The sequence below is a fragment of the Vanacampus margaritifer genome, chromosome 8, assembly GCF_051991255.1.
Source record: "Vanacampus margaritifer isolate UIUO_Vmar chromosome 8, RoL_Vmar_1.0, whole genome shotgun sequence".
NCBI lineage: Eukaryota > Metazoa > Chordata > Actinopteri > Syngnathiformes > Syngnathidae > Vanacampus > Vanacampus margaritifer.
The window spans coordinates 1480606-1501015 of record NC_135439.1 but is presented as its reverse complement, the minus strand read 5'-3'; the positions used below and the strand labels follow the sequence as shown (position 1 = coordinate 1501015).

The 20410-nt window shown below is 43.3% G+C and overlaps 2 protein-coding genes across 3 annotated transcripts; one reads left to right on the top strand and one right to left on the bottom strand.

Moving 5' to 3' along the window:
• Window positions 1-300: 300 nt before the first annotated feature.
• On the bottom strand, window positions 301-5304 carry LOC144057164 (uncharacterized). The gene is made up of 5 exons (XM_077574472.1): window positions 4669-5304; window positions 4119-4330; window positions 3687-4030; window positions 2330-2582; window positions 301-883 (listed from the first exon to the last, which is right to left on the bottom strand). The coding sequence occupies exons 1-5, from the start codon at window positions 4958-4960 to the stop codon at window positions 560-562; spliced, it is 1425 nt and encodes a 474-aa protein (XP_077430598.1). The 5' UTR covers window positions 4961-5304; the 3' UTR covers window positions 301-559.
• Window positions 5305-7386: 2082 nt separating this feature from the next.
• Window positions 7387-16163, top strand: ccdc71 (coiled-coil domain containing 71). 2 transcript variants are annotated; one of them, XM_077573751.1, is made up of 3 exons: window positions 7387-7527; window positions 12560-12732; window positions 14160-16163. In XM_077573751.1, the coding sequence occupies exon 3, from the start codon at window positions 14170-14172 to the stop codon at window positions 15226-15228; it is 1059 nt and encodes a 352-aa protein (XP_077429877.1). In that variant the 5' UTR covers window positions 7387-7527; window positions 12560-12732; window positions 14160-14169; the 3' UTR covers window positions 15229-16163. The 2 variants fall into 2 exon arrangements, with proteins under 2 accessions (XP_077429877.1, XP_077429876.1); XM_077573750.1 differs by lacking the exon at window positions 12560-12732 and having other exon boundaries at window positions 7394-7527.
• The last annotated feature ends 4247 nt before the right edge of the window (window positions 16164-20410 follow it).

Sequence of the window (20410 nt, the reverse complement as noted above, 5' to 3'; positions counted from 1 at the left end):
CTTATGGTCATTAAAAAAAAAAAAAAAAACCTGACTACACTAAAACGCCTTTTAGAAGGATTCTTGCTGAAGTTAAACTAAAACAAAACAAGTCACTTGAATGAAGCACAATTAATAGTACTACGAATGGCCGCCGTGTAAAGTAAAGTGTTTCTTTTTTCAAACCTTTTATAGTAAAGGTTTTATTTAAAACATTCTATGAGACAAAATTGTGTATTGGTGTATAAATATCACCAAATTATTGAAGCTCCAATCCTAACATCAACAAAGCATTTCAAGTTTTTTGAAAAACAAAACATGTTTAGTGTTGAAATATGTTTTTTATTGTTGCTATTTACAAGGTTACAGTTTGAGCTTGCGTGTCCTGAAGTCAAACATATCTGCGCTTTTGTTCCTTTTTTTTCATATCTTATAAAGAAAGTCAAAGCCCCTCATCTCAGTTTGGACTTTTTGGGTTGAATGCGAAATACTTATGAGACACTGAAATATCATCCTCGTCCTCGTGTCCTCGTGTTTGTAGTTTGCTTCCTAGGATTTTTTTTCTTCTTCCCCAGAATGCTCAGGGGGCCGACAGGTCGGCCCGCCCCACCTCTGAATGTCCCTTAAGCAGGCCCAGACGCACCACCACCACCTTCCTCTTCCTCTCCTCCTCCAGCTCTTCATCCTCGTCATCCTCCTCTTCCTCACGCTCCCGCTTCCTCTTCTTCTTCCTCTTCCGTCTCTTCTCCAGCACCTCTCGAACCCGCTTCCGCTCTTCCTCCTCTTCTTCCTCTTCTTCTTCTTCCTCCTCCTCCTCCTCCTCCTCTTCTTCTTCTTCTTCCTCATCATCTTCGACGTCATCTTCCTGCATGTCAATCATGTGGTCTTGACTCTCTCCTCCATTCTGGTCAGAAAAAATGCAAAATGGTCATCATCATCATCATCATCATCATCATCATCATCATCATCATCATCAAAGTGACGGTATACCCGTAGCTCAGTGTGAAAGTCACAGAGGGAATAAATGTCAGAGCTGCTTTTGCAGCTTTGATTGTGCCAATTTTACTAGTGTGACGATGAATCAATGTTATTCTTTACATAAAACAGAGCTTTATTTATTTATTTTTTTAAATCAGGATTTTTTTGACACCCCCACCACCCTTTATTTTTAACTCATTCACTGCCATTGACGGCTATAGACGTCAAAAATTCATTTGAACTATTTCTCTTAGTTTAACATTTTTCCCACTTTTGTTAACAAGAGTATGAAAACCTAGAAAAAAAATACTGTTCATTTGAAACGGATATAAAATTTGTTAACTAGTGAAGTCATGCGATTAGGATTTTAAAAAAATAATCGCCTGAGTTTTAATAATCTTTTCTTTAAAAAAAAAGAAAAAAGATTATTAAAAAAAATAATTACAATTAATTAAAAAAAAAAAGATAGAAGAAAAGACTTAAAAATAAGGGGAGTCAGGCAATTACATTTTTTCATAATTAATTGCATGACTTCACTAGTTAACTCACGATTAATCACAAATTTTGTATCTGTTTTAAATAAACAATTTTTTCCCTAGATTCTATACTCTTGTTATTAAAAAGTGGGGAAAAAATTTTAAACTAATAGAAATAGTTTAAATGAATTTTTGACGTCTATAGCCGTCAATGGCAGTGAATGAGTTAAAAGCATTTTTAACATGATCTTGTGATGGTTTCTTGCTTAGTTAAAAAAAAAAGCCTTTTTTTTTTTTACATTTAATACAATTTATTGCCTTTTTTTAAAAATAATTTTTGCTTATTTTTTTTTTTACTTTTTAACAAAGCAGAGTGACTGCGTGTAATTTAAGCAGAATTGTGTGATTGTTTGAATTGTATTCGTTTACTATAAATCTTTACTTATTAAACATTTTGTATGTTTACGTAAATCATAAGTTTACTTTTTTGTTTTTAACCATAAAGCAGGATAATTAAAGTAAAATTAAGTAAATCTTGTTTTTTCCCCATTTTGTAACAAACAACTATTTTTACACAAAGCAGGATTAGTTGACTTTTTTTGTGTTTTACATCAATTTGATGTGTCACTTTTCTAAGATTTATTTATTTTTAAACGTAAATCAGAATAATGTGATGCTTTGCCTTTTTTTAATACCAGATTTTTGTGATGTGTCGTAATTTTAAAATGTTGTCTTTTAAAATTGTATTAAATATTTTAAACACGGAAGAATTGCATGATTATTTTTCATTTTTGCTCAAAGTTGCATTATATGACGCCTTTTTTCATTTTTACGCAAACCCAAATGATGTAATGTTTTCTCATCATGTTGAAATGATCTTGAAACGTTGGCCTCACCGCCTTGTTGTTGTGGCCGCCTCCACCGCGCAGCCGGTGCAGGCGCAGGCGCACCGTGTCCTTGTTCTGGCACAGGCCCAGGCTGTTGAGGGTGTCCAGGGCGGGTCCGGAGCAGCCCTGCAGACGCAGTTTGGCCCCCAGCGCCGCCTGCAGGAAATTGTTGGTCCAGATGTTCCGGGTGAAAAGTGGCACCGCCAGCGTCAGCACGCTGCGACGCAGCACCTGAAGCTCCGCCTCCGACGCCGACAGCTGGCTACGTGCACACAAGCATAAACAACTTGTTACTTTGGGGTTGGGACACTGTGAATTACGGACGTTATTTATATAGGAAATGTGCGAATTGCGATATTAACTTTTTTCTTTTTCTTTTTACATTAAGGAGAAACTTACCAATTTAAAAATGTTGCATTGTTTACATTTTTTTAAGTAGAAGCATGCAAATTATTTTTTTACATAAAACTATTCAAGACTTGATCTTTATATATTTTTTTTTTTTTTTAATGTGAATCAGAGTTATGTTAAGTTTCATTATTTATTATTTTTATTTTTTATAAAGCAGATTTGGGGCAACATTTCATAATTCATAGCTTTGCTTCCCCCACACCCACATAAGGCAGATGTATATAACTTGTTTAAATTAAGACAAAAAAATTTGGCAATATTTTTCTTTACATAATCCAGATTTTTTTAAACATTTTCTTTTATACATAAAAAGGCCATTTTTTAACAAAGTATATTTTTACCCTTTTTAAAAAGCACAATTTTGACTTTTAATTAATTATTTTTTACATTTTATGTGGTTTGATTGTAAAACTTTTTTTTACCCTCTAGTGGAATTTTAATTTTATTTAATGTTTTTCCAAATTAGCAGAATTAGTTTTCATTCGATTTTGTTTTGCACCTTTTTAACATACTTTTTTTTTTTTTTTACATAAATCAGAATTATGTGACTTTCTTTTTACATTTCTTATTTTTCCTAAAGAACGACATACAAATTATGTCATTATGTATTTATATCATTTATATAAATCAGATTTTTTTTTTAAATCATTTTAGTTAATTTCACATGTTTGTTTGTTTTTTACACCTAAACAGCTGTGAGAGAATGTTTCATTTCTATCAAGCAGAATTATGTGACATTTTATTTATGATGTGTTTGTCATTTCTTTTCCACTTTTTGTCAACTGCCATTGACGGCATTAGACGTCAAAGATTGATTTGAACTGGCCTGGCAGGGAACGCGTTAAAGAAGCGCGTTGAAGCCTCGGCAATGTCGATCTCTGCGATGGCGACGGCGAGAACGCGGAAGACGCGTTTCCTTTCGACGGACTTGCGCTAGCGCGGCGTGCACACTTACTGCCTGCTCTTGACGAGCGCGTTGACGGTGGGGAAGAGGGCGCGCAGGCAGGTGGTGACGAGCGGCGCGTGCTCCTGCGCCCAGCTGAGGCAGCGCGCCCACGGGAAGAAGGAGAGCAGCTTCTTGCTGGACACCTTCTGGTGGAAGGGGCTGTCGGCGTGGCGCGACAGCGTCTTCATCTCCTCGCGCAGCTCGCGGCTCAGGAAGTCCAGCATGGGCTTGCGGGCGCCTTTGGCCGACCAGAGCGTGCGGAAGGCCGAGCGGTAGCACGACTTGCTCACCAGCAGCGCCGCGCGGCTCTTCTTGCCCATGCGCTGGCCCTTCTTCCTGTGGCGCCCGCTCACCTGCGCCCACAAAACAATTCGTCAAAGGCAACTCGAGACGAAAAGCAAAAGGGACGGCAAAGTGCCCTCGGGCCGCGCATGGCCTCACCTGTTTGGCCTCGGCAGGTTTGAGCCACACGACCCTCTTGCCGTTGTTCTTGCGGCAGCATTTGGTCCTGATGACCTGCGCGCAAGTCTCGCACACAAACGACTTTTTGCCGATGGCGTCGGCGTCAGGGAAGACCCACTGGGCGGCCTCCGGGGTGGTAAAGGTGAACACGGCTCTCCGGTTGAAGCCTCGGCCCTGCCGCTCAAACTGACCTGTTGAGGGGGGACAAAAAATGAACAAAAAAAGAAAAATCTCACGCCGAGAACACCTGGAAGAAATCTCTGACGACAAAGTAACTTGCGGACTTCGTTATGTGACTTCCTGACATATTTTATCCCACAGGATGAGCGACCACGATAACGTTGACGCTTGTACCACACATACCACACAAATGAGACGCTAAATGTTTAAAATGAAGACAAACGGTGATTAGAAGGTGGGCCCCAGTTAATTTCTGCTTGGGGCCCCAAGAAATTGTTCTCCTGTGATCCAACTGCTACAAGACTTTACAAATGAAGACTACAAAAACAGAACATTCTCCATGACACACCCTTGCAGCAACAGCACGTCTTGTCCTCCTGGGACTTGGCCCGCCGACAGCCACGACGTGCGGCTGGTTTGGGGATCTCCTCTTCCTCCTCCTCCTCATCATCATCATCATCATCATCATCATCATCATCCCCAACGCACGGTGGAAGTTGGGTGGCGGTGGAGGCGTCGGCGAAATCAGTGTCGGCATAATCGTGCTCGTTGGACTCGGACGGGGGCGCGGAGGCGGAAGCGGCGTCGTCGTCGTCGTCTTCGTTGACCGCCGTGGTCTTCTTGGCTTCCTCGCTCGTCATCGCGAACCGACTCGGAGCTTGTCAGAGAGTTTGCAAGAAAAGTAGCTCGGCGGCCATCACTTGGCTCACTTTAGCCGCGAGCTAACACGTCTAGCTCGCCGCAGTGAAGCCTCCGCAGCGGACGCACAAACGCCCCCGAAACGACGCCCTCCCCTCCAACTCTATAAGCGCGTTCGGAATGTAATAAAAGTAAACATTTGCAAAGTAAAGCGTTTTCCAAGTGGCAAGTAGCAGCAGCACAGTTTGAAAACAGTACAAATGTGGGAAACCGGAAGCGGCCTTAGACCAACAATTTAACTTCCGTGTTTACGTTCGCCTCAAACTGGTATTACCGCCGCGACATGGAAAAAGTTGGTACTGCAACTCACAGTTTATTTTATACTCTCGGAGCAATTTATCGATCTAGCCGCCTTAAATGCGTTTGACTTGTCCCACTCTTTTATTTGTAGTCTCTATGAATTTTTTTATATTGTGTAAATCTGTTTATCGTTCATCTAAAAATGAAAATATGTATATTCACCGTTTTTCCCCTTTCCCCCCCATTGTTTCCATTTCTTAAAAAACGGTTCACAGGACAACTGCCGAAAGTTCGTGATGCTTTTAATTTACTGATTCGAGTCCAAGGTCACAATAACTCATCTTATTTTGAAGTCTTTAGCCGGAAGTGGATCTCGCCACTGAGCGAGCGGGCCAACGAAAACACGGTGGAGCACCACTGGACCTTCTGCAGACGCGTACGCAAAACCGACGCCTGCTGACGCCTTTCAAACTAGCAGCAAAACATTCCACATCTATTTGGGGCACATGCCACCAAAATCCTCAACTCCAAGAAATTAAGTACTTAAAAAAAAAAGCTTTGTAGTTCTCATCCTTCTTCACTCCCAATGATAATAGTAGCAGCAGAATGAATTCTGAAGTCTAAAAAATATTTTATAATTTACAGAAAAATCCAGTAATTGGGTGAAGCTTCATCATGCGACAAGCGACAAGCCACTAACCCAAAACACGCTACATTGGGGGGAGGGGGGGGGTGGCCAAGTCAATCACTCGATCTTAACCCAATAGAGCATGTATTTGACCTCCTGAGGACCCACCCACCAAACATGAAATCACAGTGCCTATGGCAGGGCTCAGGTAATGACCAAACATGGCCTTATATGTTTTCTGGGTTTGGCCATGTGACATTCGCAAACTGATCCCTCAGGCGATGTGATGTCATTTTCAGTCGGCAGCAAGCTACTTGGCTATAAGACAAAAAATCGTAGCTAGCTTGGCAAGCCACACCCGGACAGGCATCCATAGACACCAATTCGGCACTGTCCGAAAACAGGCCGGCCAATCAAATAAGTCCACTTGCCTGACATCGTCACTCTTCAAAAAAAAATCTGCAACGACGACATGTCATTCACTACTGTCACTTTTCGACTAGTAGCCATGTTGGATTTTTACTCTGTATCCGGGAAAAAAAAGAGACTTCAATGAGTTGCTTTTCTGACGTCAGTCCGCTTTGCTCATTGCTTCATTCCGCTGTCTGTTAGCTCAGGTTTGCCCCGCCTCAGAAATGCGACTGAGGTTGACGAGCGAGTGAGTCTGGATTTCCAGGCTAAATCGTAGCCCTCCGAGATGAATAAAAATGGATGGATTTTACTTTTTAATTCAGATTCCACAAAAGCACTATTAATCAGAATATTATGTTTAGACTAGTGGGGCCGCATAGAACATATCATATTATTGCTGAACAACCCTTGGTGTTATAATTCTAGACTCAAGATGATTTTGTCATCATCATTTTGTCATTATTGAACATTAGATGTTCAATAAAACCATAGACTCGAAATGATTTTGTCAGTGCCGTCACAGTGTTTAGTAGTACTATTGTAGTGGATTATTTTTGGTGCACCAATTCTCCACATGTGGTCAGGTTGATTCCCCACCCTCACGATGGCCTTGGCCCTTGTGTGCTCTGCTCCCCAAAGTCTAAAAGGAAAGCAAGGCACCATCTTGCCTTGGCTGGCGTGGGGCACTGCCCAACTTGCCCCACCAACATTTCCAACTTGATCGAAAAACCATGAACATTTAATAAAAAAAAATTAAATTAAGAAAATATATATATATAAATTGTTGGCATCTATCATAAAATCACGATTCTATGGATTAGAAAATGATATTACTAAAAGTAGCTGTAAGGCTTGGTTCAAGGCTTTCAGCGACAAATACGAAAATAAATTAAGCCCCGCCCTTTATGACGTCATGGCTCAACCTTGGTGTCATATTTACAGACTCTTTTTTAAAAAAAATATATATATACTTTTACGTGTTTATGCAAATAACTGTTTCGCCAGGGCAGTCACTGCGTTTTCGTATTATCAGAGGGGATTATTTTAGAATAATTCCCCACATTTGTCGGCCCGGTTCCCCACCCCCACCCTTTTTTGGCCTCGTGTCCCGCCCCTTCTCCTTTCTCCCCCGGCTGCCTCCGTCAGCCGCTCCGCTCTCGTCGCAGCCATTTTACGGTGGAGCGTCAGCGCGGCGGCGACCGGAGGATGCCGAGACAGCGCGGCTAAGAGGTAATCCCGCCTCGGGCCCTCTTTTTCTTATTTTTGATCGACCCGTCTGGCTACGCCGGCCGTAACGTGCGGAAGGACGGGGCTGAGCTGACACGGCTGGGGAGGGGGTGCTGGCTGGCTGGCTCGCCGGCGGTAGCCACAGCCGCGGCCGCCTCCTCGGCGAGCCGCTCGCCGCGACGGGAAGCTTGACTCCCTCAACTCCGTAAAAGAAAAGCGACGACCTTAACCGAAGTCGTCAACGTTGTTTACGGGGAAGCCTGAATATAACACCTTTATTAAAAATAATAATGGAGTCTCGTTTTGTTGTCGCCATAGCGGTAGGGGGCCCCCGAGAGCACGGTTTACCCGACGTAGCGACGGATAGCTAGCCTGTTGTGTTTATTGGTGTTTAATGCTCAGAAACAAGTTTTAGCCACACTAAATGTGTCCTGAGTTTAACACTAAATGTAGAGTAATGCCATTGTGCCTAAAACAACAAAAACGTGTTTTGGATAATTGTAGTTTTGTTTAGTCAGTGGAACAGCAGCATTGTCGCTCAACTCATTTAAATGGCTGAACAAAATGGCCACCTGTGTTCCACATAGTTGTGTTTTTATTTTCCGTAGTATTTTCTTCTCTGGAAAAATTGGTGAGTATGGGATGAAATGACGTCAGAACCACAGTAGAATTTTTGCCAGCTAAAACAGCAAAAGATCAGTTGGAACGGCAACTGTGTCAATATGTAAGCAAAACGACAGTTACGTATGTAATTATGGTTCTATTTCGTCCCTCCCGACCGCCAGAGAGAAATAATTCATTAAAGGACATTTCTAGGGTTCCGGCTGACGTGATCCTCATGTATAAAAGTGGATCGTAACCGGAACCCAGTATCTCAGAACCTTCTGTGCACTCATTTTCGCCGAATGGAGCGCTAGCTTAGCGACTAGCTGCTAGCCACTCGACATTCATGCAGGCAACAAACAGGCACCGTAGGTCCATGTCAGCGTAATTAGAAGTTTTCTTTTTTTGTGTCCTCAATTTGCGATTGAATGTGAGTTCATGATGACATTGTGTTAATGGTGACAGCAGTTTGTGACGGCAATATAAACTAGCCCCAACTACAGTTGGGAAGGTGAGTCAAGACAGCCGCCACATCACCACGTGCTGCGCGGGAATAACTTAAAAATACAAGCGTACCAAGGCATTGATCTCCATCTTTGATAAGATAAGGCGTGTTACCGTCATGCATAGTGTGAACAAATGTTTCTGTGGGTGGTTTGACTGTTGCTGACGTTGCACACCAAATAAACACGGGTATTCGAGGCAGAAATGGTTGAGTTATTATTTTTCAGAGATCAAACCCTAGGACAGTTCTGATGTGTTTTTGTTAAATGATTACTATATTCATTTATATGAATGGAGATGGCCGGGTTCTAAATTTTGGAGCCATTTCCTTTTCAAGACTATACGTGAAAATAGCTCCGATTTTTTTTTTCAATCATTAGTGTACTCATTTTTAATCACGTGGAATGTCAGCGCTATTGGTTAACTTAATTGATTTTAAATTCCTGAACAAAATGGCCTCCTGTGTTCCAAATATTTGAGCTAGCCTATTATTTCTCTGAGCCCAAATGTTAAAACAGTTCAGGCGTCTTTAAAAAAATATGATTGTACGGGTTTCTATTACGCAAAATTTTTGTTTTCAACCAAAGAACAAAATGGCCACCTGTGTTCCAAACGGTTGAGCGCCTATTACCGTAAAATCCTTTGTATGATACGTACGTATCTGACCCGTGTAGGATACACCCCACCAATATCACATTTAAAAAGCATGATTTTTCTCCGTCGTTGTGTATAATACACTCCCCTAACGGCCTCTGTCTATACACCAATCCGACGTCGGGAGTCGGGAATTATAATGTATGAAGCGTCATAGGGGTGTTTTCGGCGTATTCGATATGTTGAATTGGCGTCGGACCTTTTGCGACATCTGGTTGGCTGTTATCTAGCGAATCGGGGCACGGGGAAAGGACAGGAAATGACAAACACGGATAAACAGTAAGCGACAGAAAACCTTTACACAACTTCAAGAGAGACCACCGGCATTATATGACATTACCGTTAAAGGGTATGTTAAAAGAGTGATGAAAGCCAAACTATGGCAAAACATGGAGACACAACTGGATATGCCAGGTAGGTAGGATTTACTTTTATATTACACGATAGTGTAACAAGCCCGAGCGTGTGCTTTGTGTACGTCGTGAGTGAAAAAGATAGCGGTATGCATTGTTTGAGTTTTTATTTCCTGCCCCGTAAAGAGCTTTTCCGGTTGCCTTTCTCTAACAATGAAGGAATAGTGGCTACCGCTGCTGATGGTATGGACGGGTAATTTCTGGGGAAGAATACGTCTTATTCACGGGATTTTACCGACATTTTTTCGAGACCAAATGCAAAATGGTTCTGAAAGGTTGTACGTTTTTCTGGAAGAAATGCTTTTTTCCCCTTATTTACATTAGGAGAAATGGCACCACTATTGCTAGACCGATTTTCAACGCCAGAACTAAATAGTCACCTGTGTTCCAAGTGGTTGAGCTATTATTTTTTTGGGGAGACGAAAATGGTTTTACATTAAATGACAGCACTCAACTGATTGTAAATAACACAACAACAAACCAGTTCTGATGTGTTTCTAACCAACGCCTTAGCTACCTACCGGGTCTTCAGCAAAGTAAGGGACAAATAATTATTCGTACTTTTCACAAAGAATGGTGCAAAAGGAAAGATTGACTTTGTGGATGCGCTTCGATTAACTGGTTGTTTTATTTACATGGTGTTTGGCATTGCTATCGCTAGCTTGATTTTGTGAGGAATTGGGCTGTTTTACAGGCAGATATTCACTTTATGACATTCTTTCCGGGCGGGTTTGAAATGGTCTGTTTTTCTTTGTGCGGCAAATGAGAGGCAGAATGCACTGCGACGTTTACTGTGGCTGGCAGACTGCGCACTGGCTGACGGTGGCCCACAACTTTAGCTGAGTGGCAAGTGTTGAGCTGCCGGAGGCAAAAAAAAAACAAAGCAAGATCGCGGAGCAAAAAATGTAAGACTTCAAAAGAAAGGCATTTTTTTAGTTTTATTTTCTACCCATACAAAGCAGGCATATGTTAAAATAGTTTGATTGTATGGCATCTTGTATCGGAGTATCAAGTATTTGAAGGTCAGGCTGAGTGTCTTCTTTTTTTGGAAATTAAAATATGGTTACCCTAGGATACGTTGTTGACTCGTCTGCCGACACAAATTTGTAATCGGTGTGTGCGTCTCGATTTGCGACTGCCTGCCCAAACCTAGAGTTCACTGCACGTCACTGGTTTGTACAGCAGTCTGCTCGCGAGATGGGAGGAGCAAGATGGCCGCCCTGTGACTGGGCGTGTATGGGCTATCAGCTATCCATATATTGAGGTCAGCGGTTCAAAATGGTTTGAAGATTGGATGTTTTTCTGTCAGAAATGCTGTGGTGAACCTTTTTGTCCATTTCTGGACTACTAGTAAAAGTGGGCTACTTTGGTGGTTCGATGTCGGTATCCATTTTCACACCGTCTTTCAAAGCCGGCTTTTTTAGGGCTTTTCCCCAAGTCGCTGTTGTGTGTGAAAGGCGCTCACTTTCCCCGCCCTCTTGCGTCTCAATCTGAAAGCAGGAGTCCATCTTGGCTGTGTGAAAGGTCGCACCCGTTTGCCGTAATATTCCGCTTCCGTCGGTTGTGGAAGGCACAGACTGACAAATGGTCAGCCAAATGACGTGCTTTGTCGCAAGCAGTGTCAACCTTCGAAGCTCACTCGTGCCTCGGATTTGGCCTCGCGACAAAACTATTAAGCAACTGCTTGTGACTTGAAAAAGGTATCATTTTAGGGCACACATTTGCATAAATCGGAATCATCTTAATTGGCAGATGTGACACATAAGTATGGCAAGTGTTTACGTAATGTGAGGATATCATTTGTGTTGTAGTAATCATTGACAGCTGTGGAAACGTAAGCAAAAAGTAAAAGTGACCAGTAGTGTGGCAATTACAATACGAGGACAATTCGTCGCACCATTTCAAGTGAGCAGAAGCACTTGAAATGGGATACAACTTTGAATGATGCAGAAAGTCCCTTTCGCACTTGAACGTGTCGAGGACGGCGGAATCATGAGCAATAACAGTTACGCAAATAATTTAGAGAGTTGAAGCTACAATAATCAATACAGTAATGCTGTCACACAGAGATGTGCAAAACTCGAAAACGTTTGCAAGCTGCCGCTGTCCTGCAGGTTTTGGAGGTTTCTGTCTTCCAACACAGCTGATTCCAATCAGTAGAGTCGTTATCAGGCGTATGCAGAGCTTGCTGATAACCCTATCGCAGTCTTTCCCACACCATCTTCATACTTGGGCCAACAAAATTTCAAGAAAATTTACCGTAATTTCCGGACTATAAGCCGCTACTTTTTTCACGTGCATTCGACCCTGCGGCTAATACAAGGGTGCGGCTTATCCACCAAATCGTGAGGGGGGCGCACTATAAAGGAAGTGCAAAAGTGCCAGGCAGAGCTAAACAAACCAAGTGAACCCCAATACGGTAGGAGAGATAGAACAAGCGCAAGACAGTTTGCACCCTCATTATGGAAAAGAAACGGAGACGTGCATAACCTGCCGGACTCTGGCCCTCGAGTACCGAGTTTGCCCACCCCTGGTTTAGGGAATTGATGGTAAGAGGAAAGAAGTTATTGGAATATCTGATGGCTTAAATGCGCATAGTTCGATTGATCGCGGTTGTCTGAGGGAAGGGGATGGAAGAGGTGTTTGTTGACCAGGATATGGAGGGTCCGAGAGACTTTTGCCTTGGTTTTTGCAGCGTGCCGAAGTCCACAAACAGGATCCTCGCCGTAGGTCCATGTGCCGTTGAGGTGTTCCAAAATGACATGAGTCCCATGTTGACTGCGTTGGACCCTCTAGTAGTTCAGTTCGGATGGTGCAGGTTTCTTGGGGACTGGAATGATGGTGGTGCGTTTTTTTTTTAGCACGATGGGACCTCACACAGCTCCAAGGATCTGTTGAAGATCCGAGTCAAGATTGGAGCCAGCTGGTCAGCGCAGACTTTCAGGCAGGAAGAATCGCACCATCTGGCCTTGAAGACTTTTTGATCTTATGCTGCCTGAAGAGCCGTCTCACGTCCTGTTTGTGAATCGTCAAGGTAGGGGAGGGAGTCATGCGGGTGACTGAGGTAGTAGTTGGTGTGGGGTGTGGAAGTGTCCTTTTCAAATCTGCAGTAGAACATATTCAGGTTTTTAGCAGATCCCTTGTTGCTCTGTGCTTAGAGGGGGGCAGTCCATAGGGACAGTTTTTCGCAAGAAACTTTTTTCAGCCTTTCTGCATAGCTTGTCTTTGCAATATTAATTTACTTATTAATTTAGCCACCGGCTATTATCTCCGAGAAAAAAACTGTGAAAGTTGGTGAAAAAAGGCAGAGTAGACTCCCCAATATTTAGCAAGTCTTCTCGTGTAAACAAGCGTTGGTGTGGGCTTACATGAACAAATTCCCGTTGACTCCCATTGAAAGTTTACGATGTTGAGAATTTTGCAACCCTAGTATTAAGTTTATACGGAAAACGGGGTAGTCTGTACCAAAACTTGATTGGTGCTGCATGGCTTGAGAAGTAGATCAGATTTGGATGTTGACCCTTCGTGCTACATGCTCAACAATTTGGCACAATCGACAGAGCTAGAATGTATTTGCCCGTCCGTGTCTTTGAGACGGAAGTTGCTGAAGCGGGACTTTCTGGTGTCACATAGGCAGGCGCGTTCGGGTAAGGCAGCATCTAGATGGAGACAACACGGCATGAACACTTAGATTGAATCAAATTCAAGTAAAAAAAAATCTTACGAATGAGGCAGTGCTTACGACGTTCGTATAATTCAAAATATTGTGACTTTAAGTATTGCGACGTACGTTATTATAACATTTTCACTCTGATTAGGATATTCATATGCACGTACATTTTGGTGGCAATCGGTCCCGTTTTTGCACGTTAAGGAACTTCACGTTTTTTCGCTCTGAGGCAATTAGAAGAGGTGACTTGACGAGGACGTGGGTAAAATCAAAAATGTAAGCTTCGCACGCATATACCTACGTGGGCTCATAAATTCTGGTGTCAGTCAGGGTGCGAAATACGAGAACAGAACTTTTTCAATTGCTGGCTATTTTAGTTGCTAATACTGACGACATTTTTTGGCCAAATATTTCGTAAAGTAATGCAGATCCTTGCAAAGACGGTTTTTGTGTTTCTTCCTAATCTTTTTCTGACAATTTCACTTTGTCCTGTTACATCGCCAAGTAATACCAGCATACTCCAGTTTGAAAGGCGAGAGCGGCATCTTTGTGATCTGGTCCAGTGGTCGTCCCTTTGACCCACTCGTATATTATCCACGTTAGGCCGCTTGAACTTCTGCAAGCTTAACGTTCTCTAAAGCTCGTCAGGAGCAGCCAATCAGTTCTCATTTGCCCTCGACCTGACTTTCAATTTGGGGTCTTGCCTTTGGGTGACAGACCAAGTCAATCTACGGAGGAAGTTCATTTGAGTCGTGTTCAGTGATTTTTGTTTTCTTTGTTTTCCTGACTAGGATTGCTAACATGGCTGACGCAGTGCGAGGTCCTGCGGTCGGCCGGCCGTTGGAATTTGCCAACGAGGAGCAGCGGGCGGTTCACTCCTGGTCCAGAATTGCATCAGCCGGCCACAGTGTCCTGTTGGAAGCGGTGAAGATCCTTAGCCCCGTGTCCCGGGACCTGTCCAGCACAGGAGAGCTGGTCACTTTCCTGCAGGAACTGAGCGAGGAGGGCCACAAGCCCACCGTGCTGCGTAGCAAGGACGTGTATGGCTATCGTTCGTCCACAAACCAGCCCCTGACGGCGGACATGATCAAGCTGCCCAGTCGGAATGTCAGGCCGACGGCCAAAAAGCGGCGGAGGTACCGGGTTAAGAAAAGAGAAGTGCACCCTTCCTGGAACGTCTTTCGAAGGGGAAACCCCAGAATCCAAGGGGTACGCCCTCCGGAGCAGCTGACGGACCGCACCGTTGTCTACAGTAAGACCCACGTTCGGACTCTGGAGCCGCCCCCGGTGCAGTCGTGCCTCAGACTGACTAATATCAAAGGTCTGTCTGGTTGCCATACAGCCAGACTCCAGATTCAAACCACGTGGGACTTACCCTGTAAGACCCCCCCAGCCGTCTTTTTGCAGAAGCAGCCCCCTCCAGCACTTTCAGGAATACCGTTGCAGCCTTCCCAGAACGGTGGCGGCGCGTCCACCAAAGCCGTAGCCTTGTTCAGCCAGAAGAGCCTGTCTTGCCCCATCCGACTGGACGGAGCGCTCATCGGCGACTCTGCTCCGGTATTCCACGCCAACGGCCGAGCTTTCCCACAGACTCACACGGAGCTCACCAGCAACGGCTGGGGGGTCAGCGTGCTCCGCCAGAACGGACTGGGACCAAAAGAACAGACGCACCCGGCCCGGCAGAGGAACCACTGGCGAGACAAGAAGCGATTACGCTCCAAGGTCGTGAAGGTCGACGACTCTCGCTCTGTGGACGAAGCCCGATGTAAAGCGCAGAAAATCCTGCAGGTCGACTTGTCTCCCGTGATCCAAATCCGCCCGCTCAACCACGTGCTGAGAGACTTCCGATACCAGAACTGAAACCGACAGTCCCTCTGAGCATACGCATTGTTTTTGAGTTAGTCTTTTACACATCTGTCCGTTTCTACCCGGATACCCCTTTTCAGCAAAATTCTTTCATGGTTTTTCATTTTTTGGGTATCTAATGTGGGGCAGGTCGTGTCCGAAAGTTCGGGTTCCTTGAAAGGCACCGGAGTAAGCAAGTTTTTTTTCCTAGCAGGCTGGGAAATCGCTTTTCGCTGAATGCCACTACATTTTCACGTTCAAATTCTGTATTTCCAAGAGAGTTTTTATGTTGCCATTTCTCACGGTCTTAATATTTTTCAAGTACCGTTATTTGGATCCTATTCTCATCCCCAATTGAAGAACGTAAGCATTTGATTTAAGGATGGAAGTCGACACTGTGCTTCCGTAAAGACTTCAAAACGAAGAAGTCGGCAGGTCTCCCAATAAAAACAAAAATTCTAAAGCCGAGGGAAACGTGGGTTGGTCTTCCTTTTTTTGTAGTGTGGGTGGTAAAGGAAGGCATCGGGACCCGCTTGAGGGCCAGTTTGCTTCCTGATTGGGTCCAACTGTCTGTCGTCCTTCACTAAGTTTTCCATTTTACACTAGCGAGTATTTTGGACTGGATGGTAGTAGCGAGGTGCAAAAGTTATACAAATGTTTGCAAAATCTGGACTCCTAATTAAAAAAAACAACAATCTGAGGTAACATTTACTCCTCTTCAAACCAATTTGATGTCAGCATATCCCTTTTTTTTCTCTTCCATCGAAGTTGGCAGAGTTTTGTGTTTAGAAAGAGTCTGTTTTCTGCCGCCCACCCATAATGCGTTTTTAATTATTATTTTTTTATTTCTTTGTTCATCTTGTTTGTGAAACACGTGTAAAAACGAAAACAAAAATTTCCTACATGGGCTTTGAAAGTTTTTTTGTTCAATAAAACTGTTCTGAAAACCACTCAGAATTTTTTATTTTTTTTATTTGCAGCGAACCCCCTGGATCTTATACTACGTTTGGAACATCGCAAATATTATGGTGTGCCTCAGGGTTCAGTCCTATAAACCTTGTTGTTTTTTTCTAGACTTGAAACGTAGCGGCCATGTGATTATCTTGACAAGTTTCTTCCTTTACTATTAACATCGTCGTTCACATGCCGTTTAACGAGGACGCCGTAAATTTGTAAAACATCTCATTCGATGCCACGAGCGGCAAAATGCGCATTGAAGGAGAAAGTGCGACAATGTTTGCTGTGAATTCTATTTAAATGGGTTATTACTGAATATATAATATTACAGTTTTCATTTTCTCATTTAAAAAAATGGGGGGGATGCGGTTGTTGGCCCAACAATATTGAAGACCAAACTGTCGCAATGCCAATACTTTTGATATTCTGACTCAACCCTGACAAATACCATCCACCCTTTTCACACCCCGCAGTGTTGGTGTCCTCTGGAATTTAGGGACTTAACACAATAACCAGACTTAAATATTAAGTATATTTTAGGGTTGCACCGAAATTCAATTTTGGGCTGAAACCGAAAATGAGAAATGCTTGGCCAAAAATCGAAACGCCGAGGAAAAAAAATGATGCCAATTTTTATCATCATTGCATTTATTATAATTAATTAAAATTAGAATATTATAAAATATTTAGCACGGGCATTTTAACAAAGCACAAAATAAATTGAAATGCGTCCACACCACGGACATCACAGACATGTTGGCGAACGCTACATTAAACACCAAACGCGGGCTGAGCAACCGCAGCATTTTCTGGCCGCGCAATCGCACTTTATAGTCGATGTACAGATAGTTCGCGCCGGCGGGCACGAATGCGTGCGGTGCGGGTGACGCATTTGTAGGCTATTTGGAGCGGGGCCCGGCGCGGTGCCACGCACTTCAAATCGGCACATTCGCCAAGGTTTCAAAAGAAATGCATTTCTTCGCACCAGCCCAATCGGCTTTGGGAACGGACGGCAAAGTCACACGCGGCGTCCTGTGCAGGTCTGGAGTCACCCGGAGATATGCCAAGTGGTGACTTGGTGAAAACTGTTGGTAGCAATAGTGCTAACATTAGCTAAAGTATTTAGCACGGCCACCAGAATGCAAGTGAAAAATTAGAAGTGCTTTTTTTTTTCTGCTTGCGTCACCACAATATCTTCTTTCGGCTTGAATTGTATTTCGGTCGAATGCCAAAAATGCAAATTTTTGGCATTTTCGGACGCAAATTTTGGGTGGCCGAAGATTCGGTGCATCACTAGTAAATTTGACTTCCGGTACTTATAATCGGAATTTCTCCACTAAAGTTGGGCTAATGCAGTTCCCTATCAATAAATGTCACGTATGTAAATTTGCATTCAAGCAGTTAAACTAGTTTTTCCATTCAGGCGTGATCAAGATCTGATTTAGGTGCTTCAACTATTTTGTCTTTTTTTTTTTAAATGGCAATTACAAAATTCAAATAGAAAGAAACTACAACCACTGTACTAAAACATTTTATTTTAAAATGGATCTAATAGAGACTTGAAAGAAAACACGATTGGGGCATGTTAAAGTTTGTCAACCGACGAGCCTTGGAATTTCTCAAAATGGCCGACTTCCTATTCACTTTTAAGCATGGGTCCTACACACTTTTTCGCTCGTTCATTCTGCTTCTGACAGACATGTTCATCTAATTTTGTCCAGATCGGCGAAGCTGGTGTCAGGACGGATTTTTTTTGTTTGTTTATTTTTCAGCAGTCGGAAAGCACGCCACTGGACAATTAGTCCAGTGTGCGAGCGACATGCTATATTTGAGCGACATGCTATAATTAGCCCGCCTGTTGTGTGAGCGGCCCAACAAGTTTGAATGGAAACAGCAAAGACAAATATTTTGTGGCGTCAACAGGGTTTGCTTTGAAAAGTCATAGTTTTTAGTTGGATTTCTCCAAAAGCAAAATGGCTGACTTCCTGTTCGGTTTGGACTGTAGGACCGTGAGACTTTATTGTGCGTCTTGTCATTATGGATATGTTCACCCAATTTTGTGTCCATTAATGAAACTGGTGTCTTGGACTGATTTGTTTCTAACCACGTTCAAACGTGAATTGCAAAGAAAACTTGTGCTTCGATAAGCCGCGTTTATCAGCTTTTTTTTTTTTTTTTTTTTTTAAACCAAAATGGCTGACTTCCTTTTCCATTTCGGGCATAGTTTCTTGAGACTTCTCTCTGCATCGAGTCATGATAGACACGTCGACCTCATTTTGTTGGTAAAACTGATAACGTCATTGTTTTTCTTTTTCTTCTTCTTCTGTGGAGTTCACAAGTTTTGCTTGGAAAGTCTTGGTTTTCGTAGGATTTTTGCTCGAATCAAAATGGTTGACTTCCTGTTCAGTTTGGGACGTGCTTAGTACCCGTCACAGATACATCCACCCAATTGCGTGTCCGTTATAGAAACTGACTTGTTTCGAACCTTGAAACCGTCACAGGTTTTGCTTTGAAAAGTCGTGGTTGAATTTGGGCCAAAATGGCCGACATTGGGCATGGGTCCTTGGGACTTTTTTTTTTTTTTTTAGTAGACACCGCCATCCAATTTGGTGTCCATTGGTGAAACCAGTGTCGGAGGCTGATGAATGCGTTAGCCACAAAGTTTGCTTCAAAAAGTCAATCTTATGGTTGGATTGTTTCCAGTTTTCGTTTCCAGTTTTGGCCACGCGGTGGAGGAGGTCAGTCACCGTCTTCACTTCCTTCCGCCATTTCCTTCCCCCCCACCGCTGCTGCTGCTGCTGCCGCCACAGTGTCACTTTTCAGGCAAAACCTGCAGTCGCTTGTGCAGGCCGCGCTCTTTGTGTGGTGGGGGGAAGGGAGGCGGGTCGGGGGGGGGGGGGGTTGCCCAAGCGGGAGGAGCGTCGAACCAAAACACACCACCACTACGCTGCTTTGATGTTTTCCCGCACAACCGCTTCCTACCCCAGCCACTATAGCGCCATTTTGTAGCGCTCTTGGAATGTACTGACTGTAGGTTCTCTTTTACGATGCCCTTTATATATCCTACAATATTTTTTGTCATTGCGGCAATTCAGAAAAAAAAATCAGTTTCTTGGGCACAAAGGTTTTGTTGGCAATCATTTCCTATTAACTAATAAACAAACTAATTGGCCGTTAAAAAACAAATGTTCATATTGGGAGTCAGCACGGAGAACGGCAAAACAACAACGCTAGCCGCTGCGTAGCTTACGGTGTCATATCTCCCTTCCCTCGCGCTATCGTCCAACGTACTGGCTCTTATTTTGACGACCCGGCAGATCGTAAGAAAACAAACACGCTGCGAAGGTCGCTCCTCGTCAGCAGTGCACCGTGCGGGTGAAAGCATGCTGCGTTCAAATGCTCACTCTTAGCGTCTGTTATTCTCCTAGCAAAGGGATACAAAATACGAAAATGTGCAAGCTAGCTTAGCAATAGCTAGTAGCTGCGCTCAAACAAGCGGATGGATTTAAAAGTGGTCCGAAAGAAGACCCTGGGCTCGGCCGTTGGCCCGCGTACAATGATTTTAAAATAAAAAGCAAATATTTTCCGTTTGTGTTAGCGTGTCAATGCACATTCTCTTGTGACTAAATTGGATTTCCATTTTTTGGGACTATGACAGGAGTGGGTTTTGACAATTCTAACAAACAAGTCAAAATGGCGGCCAACTTACAGCTCGCTGAAAAGCATCGGACTTTGGATTGTTGTAATTGGATTTGTGAAGATGATTTCAAAATGTGATGAAATATCGTTTGGCTAAAACAATCTGTCTGCTTTGAATGCTTGTCACGGGCAAAAGCGATTACATCGTTTGTTTGCATTAAGGAAATATCAGAAATGTCAATATTGATGGAAGGCACGTCAATCGGTCAATAGTTGGGTTTCCATCCAGCCATTTTTATTTGAATTTTCAAGAAATGCAAAAATAAAACGAAATGGAAACGCTAGAAATTCAAAAAGGGCCCAAAATTCGCAACAACAAAAAAGTTTTTACGCTTTGAGGGGGTGGATTTTGAAGCGCATCAAAAAAAGGAAAATGAAAATGTTGGCGATGGAAAGCAGTTTTGCGAATAAGCGCTGACAAGACCGGATATGACGTACGTTTGTAGTCACAAAGCAATGGCGGACGATAAAGTAAGGTATGTTTGAAATTGACTGTTGGGTCCTAAAATGGCGGCTGTAATTTTAGCAATGGTTACGGTTT

Excerpts from the sequence above, each read along its gene's own strand:
- ccdc71 (XM_077573751.1), top strand. The coding sequence starts at position 14,170 with ATGGCTGACGCAGTGCGAGGTCCTGCGGTCGGCCGGCCGTTGGAATTT.
- LOC144057164 (XM_077574472.1), bottom strand. The coding sequence starts at position 4,960 with ATGACGAGCGAGGAAGCCAAGAAGACCACGGCGGTCAACGAAGACGAC. Across the intron at positions 4,031-4,118 it reads AACCTGCCGAGGCCAAACAG|GTGAGCGGGCGCCACAGGAA; the intron begins GTGAGGCCATGC and ends TTGTGGGCGCAG. Across the intron at positions 2,583-3,686 it reads GCGCTCGTCAAGAGCAGGCA|CCAGCTGTCGGCGTCGGAGG; the intron begins GTAAGTGTGCAC and ends GTGTGCACGTAG.